The sequence below is a fragment of the Schistocerca cancellata genome, chromosome 10, assembly GCF_023864275.1.
Source record: "Schistocerca cancellata isolate TAMUIC-IGC-003103 chromosome 10, iqSchCanc2.1, whole genome shotgun sequence".
NCBI classification, from domain to species: Eukaryota; Metazoa; Arthropoda; class Insecta; order Orthoptera; family Acrididae; genus Schistocerca; species Schistocerca cancellata.
Window position 1 is genome coordinate 131,656,580 of NC_064635.1, and position 21,626 is coordinate 131,678,205.

A 21,626-nucleotide genomic window follows, 5' to 3' on the forward strand; every position below is an offset into this window, starting at 1 on the left:
ATTGAAAAAATTTGTGATCTTATGCTCACAGACTGTCAACAGATAATTGATCAACTGTTTAAGATTAGTGGGTTATCTCAGAGCTCGGTTCAGCTAATTTTAATGAAAGATTTGGAAATGAATAGACTGGTTCTCCACAATGGCAATGCAAGGTTCCAATACTCAGTGTACCTTACTCATCTGAACTGTCTGTGTGACTTTTGTATTTCCATGTGTGGAAAATTTGGTAACATTGAAAAGGGCAAGGGGGGGGGGGGTGTGTGTGAGGAAGGGGGGGGGGGAGTGAGGAAGGGTGGGATGCAGGAGGAGTATCAGCCATTTCTAAAGGTGTATACAAGAAGTGTTTTATACAGTGGAAGGCACTGGTAGGACAAATATATTAGTTGTAATTGAGAACATTTTGAAGGGGATGAGGTTGTCTTGTACACAATTTGAAAATACATAGCTTTCAAAAATAATTCCTTTTTTCGTGTCCCTTGCAGTAGGGTCTTTCAAGAAGTTTCAATTTGACACATGGGCCTCAGTCAGTGTGTTCAATTTAGATACACTTCTCCTCTCACCTCGTCCCACCTCTCCCTGCAATGCTCACAGCACCACATAGTCTCATAGATGGCAGCAGTTTTCATTGTGGGGTCACATATTAATTGTGGTCATATATAAAAGTGTGGAACACCAACTCATGCTGCTGGCTGTCAATTCACAGTTTGCAGGAAACATTTTTGGACATGATGCTTTCACCTTTTGGACAGCCCCATTTCAGAACTTGGAGGCAATGCTGCATCAATTTGATCAACTATTTTTGTAAGGATGTGGGTACAACTACCAATTTTGAGACCCACATAACATTTCATTCAACAGCAGTTCCAAAGTTCCGTCAAGCCGACCCACATTATTTTCTATGTGAGATAATGAAGACAGAACTCGACAAATGTTGGAATCTTGGGCATGTCACTTGTTTCACAGAGCAAGTGGGCCTTCCACATGTTCACGATCCAGAAACTCAATGGCAATTTTCAGCTTTGTGATGATTTTATGTACACAACCAGGGCAAAAAGTGAAATAAATGTTTATCCCATTCCAAGCCTCAAAGAGTTATTGGTTAGATTGGCAGGTGGTCAGCAACTTTCCAAAATTGACCTCAGGGATATATATCTCCACTGTCATTGGACACAGTCTAGTCAGATTTCAGCATTAAATACATGTTTTGGGCTGCACCAGGTTAACTAGTTGGGGTGGCTTTAGCTCCAGGACTACTGCAGTTTCCTCACATTGTATTAATTACTGGGATGATTAGGAATTGCAATATAAAATTTTTAGCTGAATTGAAGATTGTCAATTTTGGACCAATATCAGACCATCTTTGTATTTCAAAAAGCAACTCAGCTATTCAGTTCACCATACACAAAATATTTGAATGCCCTTTTGTGTACTGGCTCCATGAGAAGAAAACATCTGCTAAACTTGCAGGCAGTTTTTCAATGGGCTGCATCAGAAGACTGAGAAATGTAACCCTTTTGCTCCTAGAGTGTAGTATTTAGGGCACAAGTTTTTTTTTTTTTTTTTTTTTTTTTGTGGTTTTAGGGCGCACAACTTCAATGGTCATTAGCGCCCTGACTACTCTAAGAATGCACCGCGAGGCACAAGTTGACAACAACAACTAAAAGGGAAAACATGATAAAAGAGACTGACAGGCATAGGATTAAAAAACAACATCATCAAATGTCCTTAGCGAGGTTCGTCAAATTGATAAAACAAAGAACACGAGCAGCTGCTCGTGGGTCATCCGCTAAAATGGCATCGAAAGTATTAGGCAGGTTAAGATCGAGGCGCAGTTGGTTAAGATCTGGACAGGACATTAAAATGTGCCTAACCGTCAGCAAGTGCCCACATGGGCAGAACGGCGCCGGCGCAGCCGTCAGCAGATGGCGATGGCTGAACCGGCAGTGTCCAATCCTTAAACTTGCTAAAACGACCTCCTCCCGCCGAGAAGGGCGTGAGGAGGACGTCCAAGCCACGGGAAGAGGTTTTAAGGCCCGAAGCTTGTTGTCGGTAAGTGCAGCCCAATCGGCATGCCACAGCGACACAACGCGCCGACAAATGACCCTGCTAAAATCGGACGAAGGGACACAACAAGAAGCTGTCCGAGGCTGGAGGACCGCAGCCTTGGCCGCGGCATCTGCAGCTTCGTTCCCAGGGATACCGACATGGCCAGGAACCCACATAAAGCTAACCGGCGGACCGACGTCCACCAGCCGCTGAAGAGAGCGTTGGATCCGGTGTACGAAAGGGTGAACCGGGTACGGATCACTGAGGCTCTGGATGGCGCTCAGGGAATCTGAGCAGATGACATAAGCAGAATGTCGGTGGCGGCAGATGTAAAGAACAGCCTGGTAGAGGGCAAAGAGCTCAGCTGTGAAGACCGAACAATGGTCATGGAGCCGGTATTGGAAACTTTGTGCCCCGACTATAAAGGAACACCCGACCCCGTCATTGGTCTTAGAGCCATCTGTATAAATGAAAGTCATGTTGATGAACTTCGAACGAAGTTCCAGAAAACGGGAGTGGTAGTCCGAACTGGGGGTGACCTCTTTTGGGAGCGAGCTGAGGTCAAGGTGAACGCGGACCTGAGCCTGGAGCCAAGGTGGCGTGTGGCTCTCGCCCACTCGAAAGGTTGCAGGGAGTGAAAAATTAAGGTGTTGAAGGAGGCGACGAAAGCGAACTCCAGGGGGTAGCAGGGCAGAGACATACAACCTATATTGACGGTCAAGAGAGTCGTCAAAAAAGGAACGATAAGACGGATGGTCGGGCATTGACAGTAGCCAACAGGCATACCGACAAAGCAGTATATCGCGCCGGTAAGTGAGTGGCAATTCGCCAGTGTCAGCATGAAGACTCTCTACGGGACTGGTATAAAATGCTCCGATCGCAAGTCGTAAACCCCGATGTTGTATGGAGTTGAGGCGGCGTAAGATGGATGGCCGTGCAGAGGAGTATACGAAGCTCCCATAATCCAGCTTGGAGCGGACGATCGACCGATGTAGACGAAGTAGGACGGTTCGATCCGCTCCCCACGACATACCACTGAGAACACGGAGGACATTTAAAGAACGGGTACAACGGGCGGCCAAATATGACACATGTGGAGACCAGCTAAGTTTCCTGTCAAAGGTAAGGCCTAAAAATTTGGTTGTCTCCACGATTGGGAGAGCAACGGGACCAAGTCGTAAGGACGGTGGGAGAAACTCTTTGTAGCGCCAGAAGTTAATACAGACCGTCTTCTCGGCAGAAAAACGGAAGCCATTGGCGACACTCCAGGAGTAAAGACGGTCAAGAGAACGCTGAAGACAGCGCTCCAGGACACGTGTACGCTGCGCGCTGCAATAGATGGTAAAATCGTCCACAAAAAGGGAGCCTGATACATCAGCTGGGAGGCAATCCATTATTGGATTGATCGCGATGGCGAAGAGAGCGACGCTCAAAACTGAGCCCTGTTGCACCCCATTCTCCTGGCGAAAGGTGTCGGACTGGACAGAACCCACACGTACCCTGAACTGTCGATCCATTAAAAAGGAACGAATAAAAAGAGGGAGGCGACCGCGAAGGCCCCATGTATGCATGGTGCGGAGAATGCCCGCCCTCCAACAGGTGTCGTAAGCCTTCTCCAAATCAAAGAACACAGCCGCGGTCGGGCGCTTCCGCAAGAAGTTATTCATAATGAAGGTCGACAAGGTAACCAGATGGTCAACAGCAGAGCGGCGCCTACGAAATCCACATTGGACATTGGTAAGTAGGCGTCGAGACTCGAGCAGCCAAACCAATCGAGAGTTAACCATTCGCTCCATCACTTTACAGACACAGCTGGTAAGTGAGATAGGTCGATAACTGGAAGGCAAGTGCTTGTCCTTCCCCGGCTTAGGAATCGGGACAACAATAGACTCGCGCCAGCATGCGGGAACATGTCCCTCAATCCAGATGCGATTGTATGTACGAAGAAGAAAACCTTTACCCGCAGGAGAAAGGTTCTTCAGCATCTGAATATGAATAGAATCAGGCCCTGGAGCGGAGGACCGTGATCGGCCAAGTGCGGTTTCGAGTTCCCGCATGGTGAATGGGGCATTATAACTGTCACAAGTCGAGGAGCAAAAGTCAGGTGGCCTAGCCTCCTCTGCCTGTTTGCGGGGGAGGAAGGCAGGGTGGTAATGAGCGGAGCTCGAAACCTCGGCGAAAAAGCGGCCGAAGGCATTGGAGACAGCCTCAGGGGCCACAAGGACTTCATTCGCGACCTTCAAGCCAGAAACTGGGGAGTGGACCTTAGTGCCAGATAGCCGGCGCAGGCTACCCCAGACAACAGAAGAAGGAGTAAAACTGTTGAAGGTGCTTGTGAAAGCAGCCCAGCTGGCTTTCTTGCTTTCGTTAATAATACGACGACACTGAGCACGTAATCGTTTATAATTAATACAATTCGCCACTGTAGGGTGGCGTTTAAAGGTGCGTAAAGCACGTCGACGAGCACGTAAAGCGTCTCTACATGCTGCGGTCCACCAGGGGACCGGTACGCGACGTGGAAAAGAAGTAGGGTGAGGGATGGAATATTCAGCAGCAGCGAGAATGACTTCCGTGAGGTGTGCGACCTGACGATCGCAGCTTGTGAAGGTTTGATCCTGAAAGGTCGCCCTGGAAGAAAAGAGCCCCCAGTCTGCCTTGGAGATGGTCCAACTAGAGGAGCACGGAGAGGGAGTATGCTGCAGGAGATGGATAACACACGGGAAGTGGTCGCTCGAATATGTATCAGCAAGTGCATACCACTCAAACCGGCGTGCAAGTTGGGGAGTACATATAGAGAGGTCTAAATGGGAATAGGTATGAGATGTGTCCGAAAGAAAAGTAGGGGCGCCAGTATTGAGGCAGACAAGATTGAGCTGGTTGAAAAGGTCTGCTGACAAGGAGCCCCTCGGGCAGGAGGCTGGAGAACCCCAAAGGGGATGGTGGGCATTGAAGTCTCCAGTTAACAAAAACGGTGCAGGTAGCTGAGCAATAAGTTGCATCATGTCTGCCCTGGTAACGGCAGATGACGAGGGAGTGTAAACGGTACAAAAGGAAAACGTAAAAGTGGGGAGAGTAATGCGGATGGCGACTGCCTGCAGGCCGGTGTGCAACGTGATGGGATCGTAGTAAATATCATCCCGGACCAGCAACATAACCCCTCCATGAGCTGGGATTCCTACCATAGGGGGTAGGTCAAAACGCACAGAGGTGTAGTGTGCCAAGGCAATGTGATCACATGGGCGTAGCTTCGTTTCCTGGAGGGCTACGATGAGCGGACGATGCAAGCGGAGCAGCAACTTCAAGTCCTCTCGGTTTGAGCGAATGCTGCGAATATTCCAGTGAATAAGTGCCATCGTAAGAAAAGGAAGATGAGAGAAGGGGTCACCTCGAAGGCCGCTTAGGGCCTGGCTTCGAGCGAGCACTGCCGCCGCTATCAGTAGGCGGACAGTCATCGTCCATGGGGTCTATAGGGTCATCGGCCATCTCGGGAGGATGGCCGGGAGAGGGAGCTTCCTCCGCCGGTGAACGGCCAGATGTACGGCTACCGGCGGTGCGGCCAGGCGAAACGGATGACGGCCTGGGGCGGCAACCGCTGGGTGGCGCAGGAGAAGAGATGCGCCGTGGCGGAGAAGGAGAACTGTGCTTCCTATGCGCCTTTTTGGAAGGACGTTTGGTGGAAGTACCGGTCGAAGGCTGGGAGGTCGAGGGACGGAGGAAGTCTGCACGGGATGGTTCCTTCTTGAAGGACCGTGCATCTGACTTCGGGGTCTTCGACTTAGCAGAAGCTGAGGAAGTGGCTGGTGTCTGTGGTGTGATGGGAGGAAGAGGAGACGTCGACCGCGCGATCTTAGCACTGGCCGAACGGACGACCGTGGTGCTGAAGGTCAGATCGCATGTCTGGGTTGCGACCTCCCGGGTAGTCCGAGGAGAGGCGAGGACAGTACTATATTTCCCCGCTGGGAGCAGCGTGGGCTTCCTACTAGCCAATAGCTTGCGAGCAGCCGAGGTGGACACTTTCTCTTTGACACGAATTTCTTGGATGCAACGTTCGTCCTTATAGACAGGACAGTCGCGGGAGGATGCGGCATGGTCACCCTGACAGTTCACACAATGAGGAGACGGAGGTGGACAGTCACCCTCATGGGCATCCCTGCCACAAGTGACACATTTAGCCGCATTGGAACAAGACTGTCGTGTGTGATTGAAACGCTGACACTGGTAGCAGCGCGTAGGTGTCGGGACATAGGGGCGAACAGAAATAACCTCGTAGCCCGCCTTGATGCGCGATGGCAGCTTAACACTATCGAAGGTCAAGAAGAGTGTCCGGGTCGGTACAAGGTTGTTGTTGACCTTTTTCATGACCCGATGGACAGCCGTCACGCCCTGCTCAGCGAGGAAAGATTGAAGCTCCTCGTCAGTCAATCCGTCGAGGGAGCTAGTATACGCTACACCACGAGACGAATTCAAAGTTCGGTGGGCCTCCACCTGGACAGGGAACGTGTACAGGAGGGTGGCCCGAAGCAGTTTTTGTGCCTGAAAGGCACTCTCAGTTTCTAGTAATAAGGTGCCGTTACGCAACCTGGTACAAGATTTGACCGATCCGGCTATGGCATCAACGCCCTTCTGAATAACAAAAGGGTTGACAGAGGAAAAATCCTTTCCGTCCTCAGTGCGAGAAACTACGAGGAACTGTGGGGCAGGCGGTAGTACTTTTGTCACTGGTGGCTGGTCATGTTTCCGTTTTTGGGTCGAAGTCGAAAGCGATGGAGTAGAATCCATTGCGGAGGAATCCCCCACGATTGCCAGCGTCTCCGATGGCGCGCTCCTTCCTTGTGGGGACCCTCTCAGAGGGCACTCCCGCCTTAGGTGAATGTTTACACCTCAGGTCACACCTCCCGAGAAACAGACGGAGGGACCAATCGGCATGGTCAGAAGGTATCAGCTCAGGCAATCACCCCTCCCCGGGCCTGGCCTTTACCAGGGGGTACGCGCGTGCCTTACATGTCTACCCAGGGTGGGGACTTACGCGTTACCCCGTCACCGGCTACGCGTGCGAACGCGTGGGTCGGCCTTCAGACACGCCCAGGGAGGAAGGAAGAAGAGGAAAAAGAAGAGAGAGGGAGAAAGAGGACAGACTGTCTCAAACGCCGAGGCGGAGACCAGAGAAGGCAAGGAGAAGAAGGCAATGAGAAGGCAAGGAGAAAAAGGCAATGAGAAGGCAAGGAGAAAAAGGCAATGAGAAGGCAAGGAGAAAAAGGCAATGAGAAGGCAAGGAGAAAAAGGCAATGAGAAGGCAAGGAGAAAAAGGCAATGAGAAGGCAAGGAGAAAAAGGCAATGAGAAGGCAAGGAGAAAAAGGCAATGAGAAGGCAAGGAGAAAAAGGCAATGAGAAGGCAAGGAGAAAAAGGCAATGAGAAGGCAAGGAGAAAAAGGCAATGAGAAGGCAAGGAGAAAAAGGCAATGAGAAGGCAAGGAGAAAAAGGCAATGAGAAGGCAAGGAGAAAAAGGCAAGGAGAAAAAGGCAATGAGAAAAAGGCAAGGAGAAAAAGGCAAGGAGAAAAAGGCAAGGAGAAAAAGGCAAGGAGAAAAAGGCAAGGAGAAAAAGGCAAGGAGAAAAAGGCAAGGAGAAAAAGGCAAGGAGAAAAAGGCAAGGAGAAAAAGGCAAGGAGAAAAAGGCAAGGAGAAAAAGGCAATGAGAAAAAGGCAATGAGAAGGCAAGGAGAAAAAGGCAATGAGAAGGCGAGGAGAAAAAGGCAATGAGAAGGCGAGGAGAAAAAGGCAATGAGAAGGCAAGGAGAAAAAGGCAATGAGAAGGCAAGGAGAAAAAGGCAATGAGAAGGCAAGGAGAAAAAGGCAATGAGAAGGCAAGGAGAAAAAGGCAATGAGAAGGCAAGGAGAAAAAGGCAATGAGAAGGCAAGGAGAAAAAGGCAATGAGAAGGCAAGGAGAAAAAGGCAATGAGAAGGCAAGGAGAAAAAGGCAATGAGAAGGCAAGGAGAAAAAGGCAATGAGAAGGCAAGGAGAAAAAGGCAATGAGAAGGCAAGGAGAAGTCAAGGGAAAGAGTAAGGAAGACAGTGAGGTGGAGAAGAGCAAAGAAAAGGACCAACAAAAGGAAGGAAGAAACGAGAAGTTTAAAACCAAAAAGACCACGATTATAGGTCGTGAAACCGTCCGTCTCCGAACGCAGGCGCTAACTACCCCAGTGAGGGGGATGGACTCCTTTTAGTCGCCTCTTACGACAGGCAGGAATACCTCGGGCCTATTCTAATCCCCGGACCCGCAGGGGGAGCGTGCCTTACATGTCTACCCAGGGCGGGGACTTACGCGTTACCTCGTCACCGGCTACGCGTGCGAACGCGTGGGTCGGCCTTCAGACACGCACAGGGAGGAAGGAAGAAGAGGAAAAAGAAGAGAGAGAGGGAGAAAGAGGACAGACTGTCTCAAACGCCGAGGCGGAGACCAGAGAAGGCAAGGAGAAGAAGGCAATGAGGAAGCAAGGAGAAGAAGGCAATGAGAAGGCAAGGAGAAAAAGGCAAGGAGAAGGCAAGGAGAAGTCAAGGGAAAGAGGAAGGAAGACAGTGAGGTGGAGAAGAGCAAAGAAAGGAACCAACAAAAGGAAGGAAGAAACGAGAAGTGAAAAACCAAAAAGACCACGATTATAGGTCGTGAAACCGTCCGTCTCCGGACGCAGGCGCTAACTACCCCCGTGAGGGGGATGGACTCCTTTTAGTCACCTCTTACGACAGGCAGGAATACCTCGGGCCTATTCTAATCCCCGGACCCGCAGGGGGGGGGGGGCACATGTTAAGGAAGGACAGATCATGTTGCAGCAATTAACAAACCACCAGTTCATAAGAATATTAGGTAGTAGCAATCATTGTTATTATAGAAAACTACTATGCAAAATTCATTGCATGGTCTGCTCACTTTTGTCATTCATTGAAACAGCTTTGTAAGAAAGGAGTGGAGTGAGTTGTCAGAGGTGTGGCAGTCAGCTTTCCAGAAATTTAATTAATATCTCCTCTCTGTTACCTGTTCGGGCACATTAACCCTCAGTAAGGCCCTGACCTGGGGCACCAGTGCATTCCAATGCAATAGTGGCACAATTCTCTCTCACATAAATCTCTGTGGCTTGGAGGAGCCTATTGTTTAGAACTCAAAGACCTTGTCTGCTGTGTAGAAAACTCCCCAGGTTAAGTAGGCAGCAATGGTGACCATATATGGTATCAGGAAGTTCTATATTGCCTTCAACAGCACGTAAGTCCACTTCCTTACAGATAGTAAGCTGATCATCTCTCTGTTTGGTCCCCAGTCCACTATTCTGGACATAACTGCACAGCATTTGATCTTGTTCGTGAGTAATTATTCCTATGACTTTCGCTACTGGCCCACCTCATGGCACATGAACACAAATGCTACATCATGGTTACAGCCAGGCTCCAACTTTGACTTTGATAAGCAGGAGGCAAGTGTCTCCACTTAGCGGCACTCACAGCCGTTCCCACAACCTTCCACCCATCCTATAATTTGCATCATCACCTGGTGGAACCCACTAACCAGGAGAACTGTTTGGCAGAGGCGGCAGCAGGGAGGGGGGGGGGGGGGATGGAGCATCATGCAATCACCACTCAATCCATTGAAACCAGTGGGCTGGCAGAGAGTGCCCAATGGAATAGCCCCTCATGTGCCTCCAGCACAAGTTAGGGAATTTTTGGCCCTACATACCTCGTCAAGGCAGGAAGGGTTTAGATATCCCCCACCAGACTCTTGTTGGACGATAAGCATTTTGTGGCTGAGAATTGAAGAGATCCTTGACTGCCCTGTAAATGGCTCATGTGTGTCATATACTGGGCACAATCTTTGGCTGCACAGTTTTCTGGTGTGATCTCATGGAATCTAAGGCCAGTCATATGTTAGCATTCACTCAGAGTCCTTTATCATCTTTGTCTTTGTTCACTTGCTTGTGTATTGTTTATTCTTCAAAATGTTACATGCTCAAATTTCTGGGTTCGTCCCCGACTGCACTTATGGATCCTCTGCTCATGTAGTGTTTTTTGCAGGTCATATGTGCCACATTTATCCGGGCTTATACTGAGCATTGTTCAGCCACTATTATCTTATTACACCAGATGTAACACAAATCATAGACCATACTTGTAAAGAAAAAAAGAGGTGATTGTGTTAATTATTGCTGTAAACTGTATTTACAACAGCAAGTGCTACTTTCTTTTAGTTGAAAAAGCTATGTTATGTTTTCCAGCAATTTTTTGCTCCTATTTTCTTATAAGGTAATACCTTACAACATATGTCCAAAACATAGAAGTTCTTTTCAGGGAGCACCAGACAATTTCTTCCTCAACTGTGTTGTATTGGTAAAACCAAGGACTGAAAATCTATATACCTCCACCATTTATGAGGAGCAGTCAAAAAATTATAATAACCACCCTGAAAGGTTGTATAATTAGTTTTTCTGTGGCTGCATGTACATGCCTACAGTCTTGGTAGACACTGAAATCCTGAACTACAGTCCTGTAGCCCATTGCAAGAGGAGCAAAACAAAACGCATACTGCATTGAAGAAGTGGTGGTGCCCCCTCCCCCTCCGTTTCTTCTTCCTTCTTCCTGGTATTATTCCGTGTCATCACAAGTTTCACAATGTTACTGACAGAGGGTGCCTCGATGCCCTTTCTGTCACACCCCTTACTCCTTGGGATAGAATATGTGTAACTCATCTGTGTCTAGCATTAACCCATGCTAAAGTGTGAAAATATTTTTCAAATGTTTGCAAATTTTATCTGGTGGGATGATGGTAGTGAGTCAGTATTTAACATAGTACAATGTGGAAAACCACCTATCCCAGCTGTCTGTCAAATTGGCCCTCATTGTTAATCCACCAGACAGATTCAATCTACAGCTGGCACACATCCCCAAATCCTAGAAACAGTGTGCTAGTGCACACTGCTATCTGGGTGGGTGACACTGAAAAAGTGGACTACTGTGTGGTAATTCATTTTCTGAATTTGAAGAACAATGCTGCAACAATGAACCATCATATGAAAGTGATTATGTGTGAAGATGGTTCCATTGTAGCCAAACAAGTCTGACTGACAAAAAAAAAGTAAAATAAAAATAAAAAATAGATGGCAGATCATCTCTCTATAAAAGACTGAACAGTGAGCATATAGGAGGATCTGGCGCTAGGAGACTGAAGTATTAGAACTGGAATGATAGTAAAGAAAGTGAAAGTCTTCCATGACATTTTGAAAATGGTGTGATGCTAACAGATTATCCTCATCAAGGGCAAAATCACTACAGGAGTGCACCATTTAAATATCCTGATGATATTACAGGAGGCTGTCAAGATATCCATTTCATGGAGCTGTACAAGAAAAGGTAGGTGCGTTTGCACCCACCCACCCACCCACATTTCTAGAATGATGATGTCGTTTAAGTTGGAACATTCCCTGAACAGCCACAATGTAGACATCTACACACTTCAGTCACTGCCTAAATTCAACATAAATGTCTAATAACCACTCTCAGACAGCAGGTGGCTACACTAGCAGTGGTGGGTGTACAGAGCATGTTGAGGGGGACATGGAAAACAGTGCAGTCATTATCATCGAAATGTGGAAATGAAGAAATTCATCTGATGTCCAAAACAGCATAATTGTTGATTTTTGGGACAAGAGTGGAAGCATTTCTGAAATGGCTAAGGTTGTGAAGTGTCCACATGCTGCCATGGTATAAGTATATCATGCATGCCAAAATGACTATCCGAAACTGCCATCGAAACACCTGTGGTGCACTGCAGGCCATAGATGACAAGGGTGAACCACGAATGTGCAGATGTTTATCAGTGAATAGACCTGCAACTGTTGAGTAACTGACCATCCAGATGAACTGAGGGGCTACCAATGGTATCTTCTCAACAACTGTTCAGCTGACATTGCTGCGTGAGTGCCTCCACAGCAGGTGCCTGGTTGACACGCTCCTCCTGACTGCTGTTCAGCAGTGGTGATTGCTAGGATTTGCATGCCAATATCTCAGCTGTATGTCCAATGAGTAGCATCAGGCATGGCCTTTCCAGGTGGACCAAGTTTTATGCTCCATCAGACAGATGGCTGTTGGCATGTATGGTGTGAAACATCTGGAAGTAAGCTCCCTGCAACAATCAGTAGAAGGGTCAAGGTTGGAGGAGGGAGTACTGTGGTCTGGAGAAGGTTTTTTTTTTTTTTTTTTTTTTTTTTTTTACATTCCATGCATGATATTGTCATTCTGGAAGGCACAACTGATCACCTCAAGTATGCAAGTATGCATCTATCCTTTGGAACCACACTTCCACCCGTACCATGCAGTCTGTTTTGTCTATGCACAATGGCATCTACCGGTGGGACAATGTAATGTCACACACAGCTCACAGTACCCAAAACTAGTTTGAAGAGGTGGAACCTCAACTGAGAAACCTTGTGCAGCTGGCCACGGCACTGGACTCACCAAGGCTCCATATCCCTGTTGGTTCCCTTCAGAACCTCACAACACACATCTTGCATGTCTCACAGTGGTCCATACTTCAAAAGGTGGTTATTCAGACTTCTGGCAGGTGGTGGCATTAATGTGACTGAACAGTGTACAACCAAAGTCTCTGTCAAGTAAGCTGTGACTGGGAAAAATTTGTCTCATTAAAGTGCAAATATGTAGAGAAGGACAAACAGCAACAAGTTCCATGGTAGCAGCTTCATTGTTTTACTAGGTGATAATGAAAGCCTTATGATGGCCACTAGCACTGTGATTGAATTAACCCTACAGGCTACAATTGCAGTTCACTTACAGCAACCATAAGAAACAAATTACTTATTCCTATCACTATTGCTGATCCAGAGATCATCATATGAGTGTTCTACTGATTCCTTAGTCAGCAGTGTTTGATCTGGCATTCAGTTTCTTCAGGCAGCATTTTTAATGTTATTCATTACATGTTGACATACAAATGTTTAGCACCCTAAATGAAATGCAAAACATATCAATGTAGAATCTCAAACTCTATAAAACTTACTGCATGCGCTTGATTGCGTATATTATAGGATTACTGTTTCTGCACTCAGCAATCTTTCCCATATCTGAAACATCCAACAGACATTCAACCAACCTGAAACAAAAGCATTAACAGATATAAACAAATGCTGACAGTGGAGCTGCTTCCAGTGTCTCATTCACCTAACTGCATTAAGTAAGTCCTTAATGAAATTAAAAAATTATGCAGAAAATCTGCATTTAGTATCACAGAAATTACTGTGAAAAGTAAATAGTGGAACAGGAAAATGATTACCAGTGAACTATGAGGGTGTGCCAGAAAGTAATGCCTACAAATTTTGTGTGTGGAAACTCTTAAAGCTCTCTACATAAAAAAATTTTTTCTTTTTACATTCTACATATTTATTTTCTCCACTTGAGAGACCAGTTCATTAATACCATCACTGTAGAATGTTTGGCTTTGTTGACAGATCCACAACTACACATCTGCTTGCACTGCATCACTATCATAGTGAAGTCCTGAACAATGAACCCTATGTTTTGGAAACAGAGAAAAATTGGCTTGGACTGAATCAGGATTGTACAGAAAATGACTGATGACAGTGAACCCAAAGTATCCGATTGTGGCAGATGTTGCACACACTTTTGTGGTCTGGCTTTATTGTGCTGCAGGAGAGCTGTCAGTTTCCTGTTTACAGCACACCAAAAGTTACATTACACACTGACATGTTACAAACCAGAGCCCGCTAGCTGCAGAGGGTTCCAGCTTGCGTCAGTGAAGCAGGAAGGTTGACAAATTAACATGCATTACACACCATACCTCCACCAATATTGAGAACATGATAAAAAATTTATGACCATTACTTTCCAGCATGCCCTCTTAGTTATTAAAATCATGAAGAGAGAGATTCTAGCAAATACTTACATCTTTGACAATCAACTCTAGTAACACTTAAAATATTCTGATCAGCCAGAACTTCATGACCATCAACCTGCTATCAGTACAAACACACCCAGGTGATAGAAGCATCACTTGGTGAGGAATGACTGCTAGTCAGACACACACACACAGTGCATGTAATATCAGCGGGCTTACTCTCCGCGTGTTGAATGGGGAAGGCATGTGATCCGAGTTTGTTTCAGGGCAGATCGTGATGGCACGGAGGCTCAGCACAAGCATTTTGGAACTGCATGATTTGTTAGGATTTTGATGAGTGCTGTGGTGACTGTCTGACATGCTGAAACCATGTCCCGACATTTTCGGGTTGGGTAGCCACCCCTCATTACAGATGTCTGACAGCATACGATTGGCAGGCTTATAAAACAGGACAGGCAGCGAACTGTGATAGAACTAACATTATACTTTAATGCTGGATAGAGTACAAGTGCGTCTAAACACAAAGTACACCAAACACTCCAATGACGAGTCTCCGCAGCCGACCACCCGTGCATGTGCCAATGTTAACACTGTGACATTGCCAACTATAACTGAAATAGGCACATGACCATTGGCACTGGACATTGACAGAGTGGCAGAGTGTTGCATGGTCTAATGAACCCTGATGCCTCCATCATGCCAATGGGAGGGTGTGACTACAACTCCATGACACCTTTACTGCAGGATGGAGACAAGCTGGCAGTGGCTACATTACACTGGGGAGCATTCACATGGGCATCAACGGGTCCAGTGGATCTCGTACAAGGCACCATTACAGCCAATGATTATCATATACTGGTTGTAGACCGCATACACCCCTCCATGATGATACTATTTCCTGACAGCTGTGGCATTTTTCAACAAGCTAATGTGCCATGTCTTGACGCCAGAAGCATGATGTAGTGGTTCAAGGAACGCAGTTGAAGTTTCAAATGATGTGCTGGCCTCCAAACTCTCCAGATCTGAATCCAATTAAACACATCTGGGGTGTGATTGAATGTGGCATCAGAGCTTATTGCCCCCACTCTCAAGAATTTATGGAAATTAGGCGACTTGGGTATACAGACATGGTGCCAACTCCCTCCAGAGCCCTACCAAGACCTCATTGCTTCCATGCCATGTGTCGCGGATGTTATCCATGTCAAAGATGGACATACAAGTGATTAGATAGCTGGTCATAATGAGCTGGCTGACCAGTGCAGAATACACAGGTTCCTTCTAAGGGAGGAAAGAGAAATTGTTTGAGCAAGTTGGAAAAGGGAGGAATTTAATGTTGGAGCAGATATATTTACTACATATACCTAGGTTATAGGTAAGACACTGTTTCACATGAACAGACAGAATCAACCAGGAAGTAAAACTATTTCCACTTTAAAAGTTGCTACCTCCTTCCATGTAAAAACAAAAGTCATATCCTCAACCCACTGACCTCCATGAACAAATTTCTAAAGCAATTTCTTCATCCAATCCTTTGAACAGCACAGCCCCCCCCCCTTTCTTTTGAATTATGGTTGTTCCCTGATTACTGACCAACCCTCCTGTGACACCCTGTACTTTATTTGCAGGCAGATGGCTAAGCAGCCATTTGTATATTACATTTTGTAAAATTTTCTGGGATATTAGCAAAAATGAAACTGATTGAAAGTTTGAGGGCTTAACCTCACCATGTTGTTGTTGTTGTTGTTGTCTTCAGTCATGAGACTGGTTTGATGCAGCTCTCCATGCTACTCTATCCTGTGCAAGATGCTTCATCTCCCAGTAACTACTGAAACCTACATCCTTCTGAATCTGCTTAGTGTATTCATCTCTTGGTATCCCTCTACAATTTTTACCCTCCACACTGCCCTCCAATACCAAATTTGTGATCCCTTGATGCCTCAGAACATGTCCTACCAACCGATCCCTTCTTCTAGTCAAGTTGTGCCACAAACTTCTCTTCTCCCCAATCCTATTCAATACCTCCTCATTGGTTATGTGATCTACCCATCTAATCTTCAGAATTCTTCTGTAGCACCACATTTAAAAAGCTTCTATTCTCTTCTTGTCCAAACTATTTATCGTCCATGTTTCACTTCGATACATGGCCACATTCCATACAAATACCTTCAGAAACAACTTCCTGGAATTTAAATCTATACTTGATGTTAACAAATTTCTCTTCTTCAGAAATGCTTTCCTTGCCATTGGCAGTATACATTTTATATCCTCTCTACTTTGACCATCATTTGCTCACCAAATAGCAAAACTCCTTTACTAATTAAAGTGTCTCATTTCCTAACCTAATTCCCTCAGCATCACCCGACTTAATTCGACTACATTCCATTATCCTCATTTTGCTTTTGTTGATGTTCATCTTATATCCTCCTTTCAAGACACTATCCATTCCATTCAATTGCTCTTCCAAGTCCTTTGCTGTCTGACAGAATTACAAAAATTACAATGTCATTGGCAAACCTCAAAGTTTTCATTTCTTCTCCATGGATTTTAATACCTTCTCCGAATTTTTCCTTTTTTTCCTTCACTGCTTGCTCAATATACAGATTGAATAACATCGGGGATAAGCTACAACCCTGACTCACTCCCTTCCCAACCACTGATCCCTTTCATGTCCATCGACTCTTATAAAGACCATCTGGTTTCTGTACAAATTGTAAATAGACTTTCGCTCCCTGTATTTTACCCCTGCCACCCTCAGACTTTGAAAGATAGTATTCCAGTCAACATTGTCAAAAGCTTTTTCTAAGTCTACAAATGCTAGAGACCTAGGTTTGCCTTTCCCTAATCTAGCATCTAAGGTAAGTCATAGGTTCAGTATTGCCTCACCTGTTCCTATATTTCTATGGAATCCAAACTGATCTTCCCCGTGGCTGGTTTCTACTAGTCTTTCCATTCATCTGTAGAGTATTTGCATTAGTATTTTGCAGCCGTGACATATTAAACTGATAGTTCGGTGATTTTCACATCTGTCAACACCTACTTTCTTTGGGATTGGAATTATTATATTCTTGTTGAAGTCTGAGGGTATTTTGCCTGTCTCATACATCTTGCTCACCAGATGGTAGAGTTTTGTCAGGACTGGCTCTCCCAAGGCCGTCAGTAGTTCTAATGGAGTGTTGTCTACTCCCGGGGCCTTGTTTCGACTCAGGTCTTTCAGTGCTCTGTCAAACTCTTCACGCAGTATCGTATCTCCCATTTCATCTTCATCTACATCCTCTTCCATTTCCATAATATTGTCCTCAAGTACATTGCCCTTGTGTAGACCCTCTATATACTCCTTCCACCATTCTGCATTCCCTTCTTTGCTTAGAACTGGGTTTCCATCTGAGCTCTTGATATTCATACAAGTGGTTCTCTTTTCTCGAAAGGTCTCTAATTTCCCTGTACGTGGTATCTATCTTACCCCTAGTGAGATAAGCCTCTACATCCTTACATTTGTCCTCTAGCCATCCGTGCTTAGCCATTTTGCACTTCCTGTCGATCTCATTTTTGAGACGTTTGTATTACTTTTTGCCTGCTTCATTTACTGCATTTTTATATTTTCTCCTTTCATCAATTAAATTCAATATTTCTTCTGTTACCCAAGGATTTCTACTAGTCCTTGTCTTTTTACCTACTTGATCGTCTGCTGCCTTCACTACTTCATGTCTCAGAGCTACCCGTTCTTCTTCTACTGTATTTCTTTCCCCCATTCCTGTCAATTGTTCCCTTATGCTCTCCATGAAACTCTGTACAACCTCTGGTTTAGTCAGTTTATTCAGGTCCCATCTCCTTTAATTCCCAACTTTTTGCAGTTTCTTCAGTTTTAATCTACAGGTCATAGCCAATAGATTGTGGTCAGAGTCCACATCTGCCCCTGGAAATGTCTTACAATTTAAAACTTGATTCCTAAATCTCTGTCTTACCATTATATAATCTATCTGATACCTACTAGTATCTCCAGGATTCTTCCATGTATACAACCTTCTTTTATGATTCTTGAACCAAGTGTTAGCTATCATTAAGTTATGCTCTGTGCAAAATTCTTCCAGACACCTTCCTCTTTCATTTCTTAACCCCAATCCATATTCACCTACTACGTTTCCTTCTCTCCCTTTTCCTACTCTCGAATTCCAGTCACCCATGACTATTAAATTTTCGTCTCCCTTCACTATCTGAATAAATTCTTTTATTTCATCATACATTTCTTCAATTTCTTTGTCATTTGCAGAGCTAGTTAGCATATAAACTTGTACTACTGCAGTAGGCGTGGGCTTCATGTCTATCTTGGCCACAATGCGTTCACTATGCTGTTTCTAGCAGCTTACCCACACTCCTATTTTTTTTGTTCATTATTAAACCTACTCCTGCGTTACCTCTATTTGATTTTGTATTTATAACCCTGTATTCACCTGACCAAAAGTCCTTTTCCTCCTGCCACTGAACTTCACGAATTCCCACTATATCTAACTTTAAGCTATCCATTTCCCTTTTTAAATTTTCTAACCTACCTGCCCGATTAAGGAATCAGGCATTCCATGCTCCAATCCATAGAACGCCAGTTTTCTATCTCCTGATAATGACGTCCTCTTGAGTAGGCCCTGCCCGGAGATCCAAATGGGGGACTATCTTACCTCCAGAATATTTTACCCAAGAGGACACCACTGTTTATGCTGCTTATTTCAGACAGTACATTATAAAAATCATCATCCACAAGAAGTCTGCAGTTACCATCAGCATTGTCTGCAAGATCATTAATAAAGAACATGATTAGCAAAGGATCCCAACACATTTCTCTAGGGTACACCTAACATTACTTCTACATCTGTTGAAGGCATTCCTTCCAAGATAAATTGCTGTGCCTTCCCAATGGAAAAATCCTCAATCTAGTAACAAATTTGGCATGATGACCCATTATGATTTTCATGTCTGGTGTAGGTCTGGTACTGAGACAAATGCCTTTTAGAAATCAAGAAATATTGCCTTGATCCAAAGCCTTTGATAAATCACATGAAAAAAGTTGAAGTCTAGTGTCACATTTTCAATACTTTTGGAACCCACACTGGTTGGCATTGAGGAAATCATTGTTGATGACTTTTACCACCCTCTTTGTACATGGATGTGACCTGCATTTCCTTCCCACTTCTGGTAATTGTTTTTGTTTGAGGAATCCATGATAGACTGTAGTTATGATGGACTAACTCTACCACAAGTCAATATAGAATCAGAGAGATTCCATGGAGCTGCAGTCAATTTAAATGATTTCAGCTGTTTCACAACACCATTCACACCAACACTTATTACACTTACTTTTTAATGGTACAGGGATTAAATTTAAGTGATTTTCCTTTTTTCCCCCTTCATAAAGGAAGTTTTAAATTGGAGTTAAGCACTTACACTTTTGCTTTGCTATCCTCAGTTTCAGTTCCTGTCTCATCTGCTGGTGACCAGACACCAACTTTGACACCACTTAAAGTTTATATACTGCCACAATTTCTTCAGCTTTGGGGAAATTCATTTGACAAAATTCTGATACACTAGTAACTGAAGGCATCAAACATTGCTCTCTTTGCAGCCCAAAACACATTATTCACATTATTCCGCAGCTCTGTAGCTTATTGCCCTATGCCTTTTTTACACCTGTTATGCAATAACCTGTTTCTTTAGGAATTTCTTTACAGTAGTTGTATACCACTGAGGGTCCCTGCCAGTATGAATTGTTCTACTGAGTACACACCTATCCAACGTGTGGTCAACTGTTCTTTTAAACTTGAGCCACAGCTCTGCTGCATATCCTTGTCCTGTGCTTGAAGTTTCAAGGTCCTCACTGAAATGACATCACTTTTTTTATCTTTTTTACTGAACATATGCATCCTTAAACATGTTTTAGTTGCCATTTGTACTTATTTTTATCACAACTGCATCATGGTCACATACCAGTTTCTATGTTCACATTCTCAAAGATATCAGGTTTGGTTATTTTCATTATAGCTATTACATTTCCATCATGAGTGGGATCTTGAATCATGTGTTCCAGGTAGTTTTGAGAGAAGGCATTTAGTAGGGTCTCACAGAATGTATTGTCTGCCCTCCACTAAGAAAAGTTAAACACCTAGATTAGGACAGTACCGTCGGTCTCATCTTTCCGCCCTATTCACTTCACTATCTCTATCCATTAATCTACTCCTACATGTGCATCATCCTATCTGTAGTCTCAGTTGTCCTCTTATAATTTACACCTCTCCCTCACATCACCCCTCACTTCCACTTCCCCGACCTAACTCAAACCCTAATCTTAGTCAAGCTGCAGCATTGTGATGTGTATGTGTGTATGTATGATATTAAACTAGATTTTTTCTTCTAAAATTGATGGTTGGGTAAAAAGAAAATACAACTTAAATGAAACCGAGCACAATGCCTCTTCGTCTACAATGCAAATGATTCTTCAAACAAATTTTAATGACTGATCTTTCTTGTTATTTTCTCGTGCATATATCCAGTTATGATTTACCTCACGTGTGTGTGTGTGTGTGTGTGTGTGTGTGTGTGTGTGTGTGTGTGTGTGTGTGTGTGTGTGTGTACGTGTGTACGTGTGTACGTGGGGGGGGGGGGGGGGGGGGGAGTAGGATATATTACCTTGGTTCATTACCCCATGCAGCCAGATGCAGTGCTACTATATCAAAATCATCAATCTCAAAACTGATGTTGGCATCTGCACCCATTTCAAGAAGGATACTGGTTGTCTCTAAACAGCCTTCTTTAACAGCCATCATCAGTGCTGTTTCTCCTGAGAATTCCCTGTATGGATTGAACAGAAAATGAATATGAATGGAAAATTTCCTGAAGTATATGGAAGTATTAAAACAGTAAACACACATACCAAACATCACACAAATGTTTACATTTTGAAGACAGTAAGTACTGACCTTGGAAGTTGTAAATAATACAGTCATCAATGTTATGATTGATTTCAATGCAATATTGTTTTTACTATACTTATACTGTACACAACAGACTCTTTTCATTGAAAAACTTTAGGGGGTTTTAATATTAAATGTTACAGTTTGTGTGCACATGGCAAACCTAACAGGTGACTACAGGAACCATACAGCACACAGAAATCACACAAAGTCCATAGATGGAAACTCCATAGCAGTAGAACATCAAGACTCCAAATAATGTGCCCCGTTTTGATACCAATGAATGACAGATGGAATCATGTTACACAACACAGAGTTTCAAATTAAAAGTCCAAACAGTGAAGTAACAGCTGTTTTTTAGGGAGAGCTTAACTATGGCTTCACTGATGATATCCGACACCTTATCTACCTGCTGTGCTGATCATACTCTCATGATGTCTTTTCTGTGACCCCTAGTTTTGCAGAAAGTGAAGGTGGAATTATGAGCTGTACAAATAATGCCACCTACACTCTCAGAGTCATTCTCTATATCACTGGAGTGGTGGAATATTTGTTACCTCCCCTCTTAACTGCTCCCTAGGGACAGTAGCACCTAGGATGAAACTTTTACCTGTATCTTAAGAGGTAGCAGAGGTGGGTACCCTCTAATATATAATATTACTTAAAAGTATTTTTTAGAGGGAATAAATCAAGAAAAAATGATTTAGGAGAAAA

At 44.5% G+C, this 21,626-nt stretch overlaps 1 protein-coding gene across 1 annotated transcript in view; it reads right to left on the reverse strand.

Moving 5' to 3' along the window:
* LOC126106191 (uncharacterized) overlaps nucleotides 1–20,762 on the reverse strand; it is a 182,941-nt gene extending 162,179 nt beyond the window's left edge. The window contains exons 1-2 of the mRNA XM_049912427.1: nucleotides 20,629–20,762; nucleotides 13,102–13,194 (exon numbers count right to left, since the gene is read on the reverse strand). Of these exons, the coding sequence (XP_049768384.1) occupies nucleotides 13,102–13,194; nucleotides 20,629–20,762 (227 nt within the window). The remainder of the gene's footprint in view (nucleotides 1–13,101; nucleotides 13,195–20,628) is intronic.
* Nucleotides 20,763–21,626: the final 864 nt, after the last annotated feature.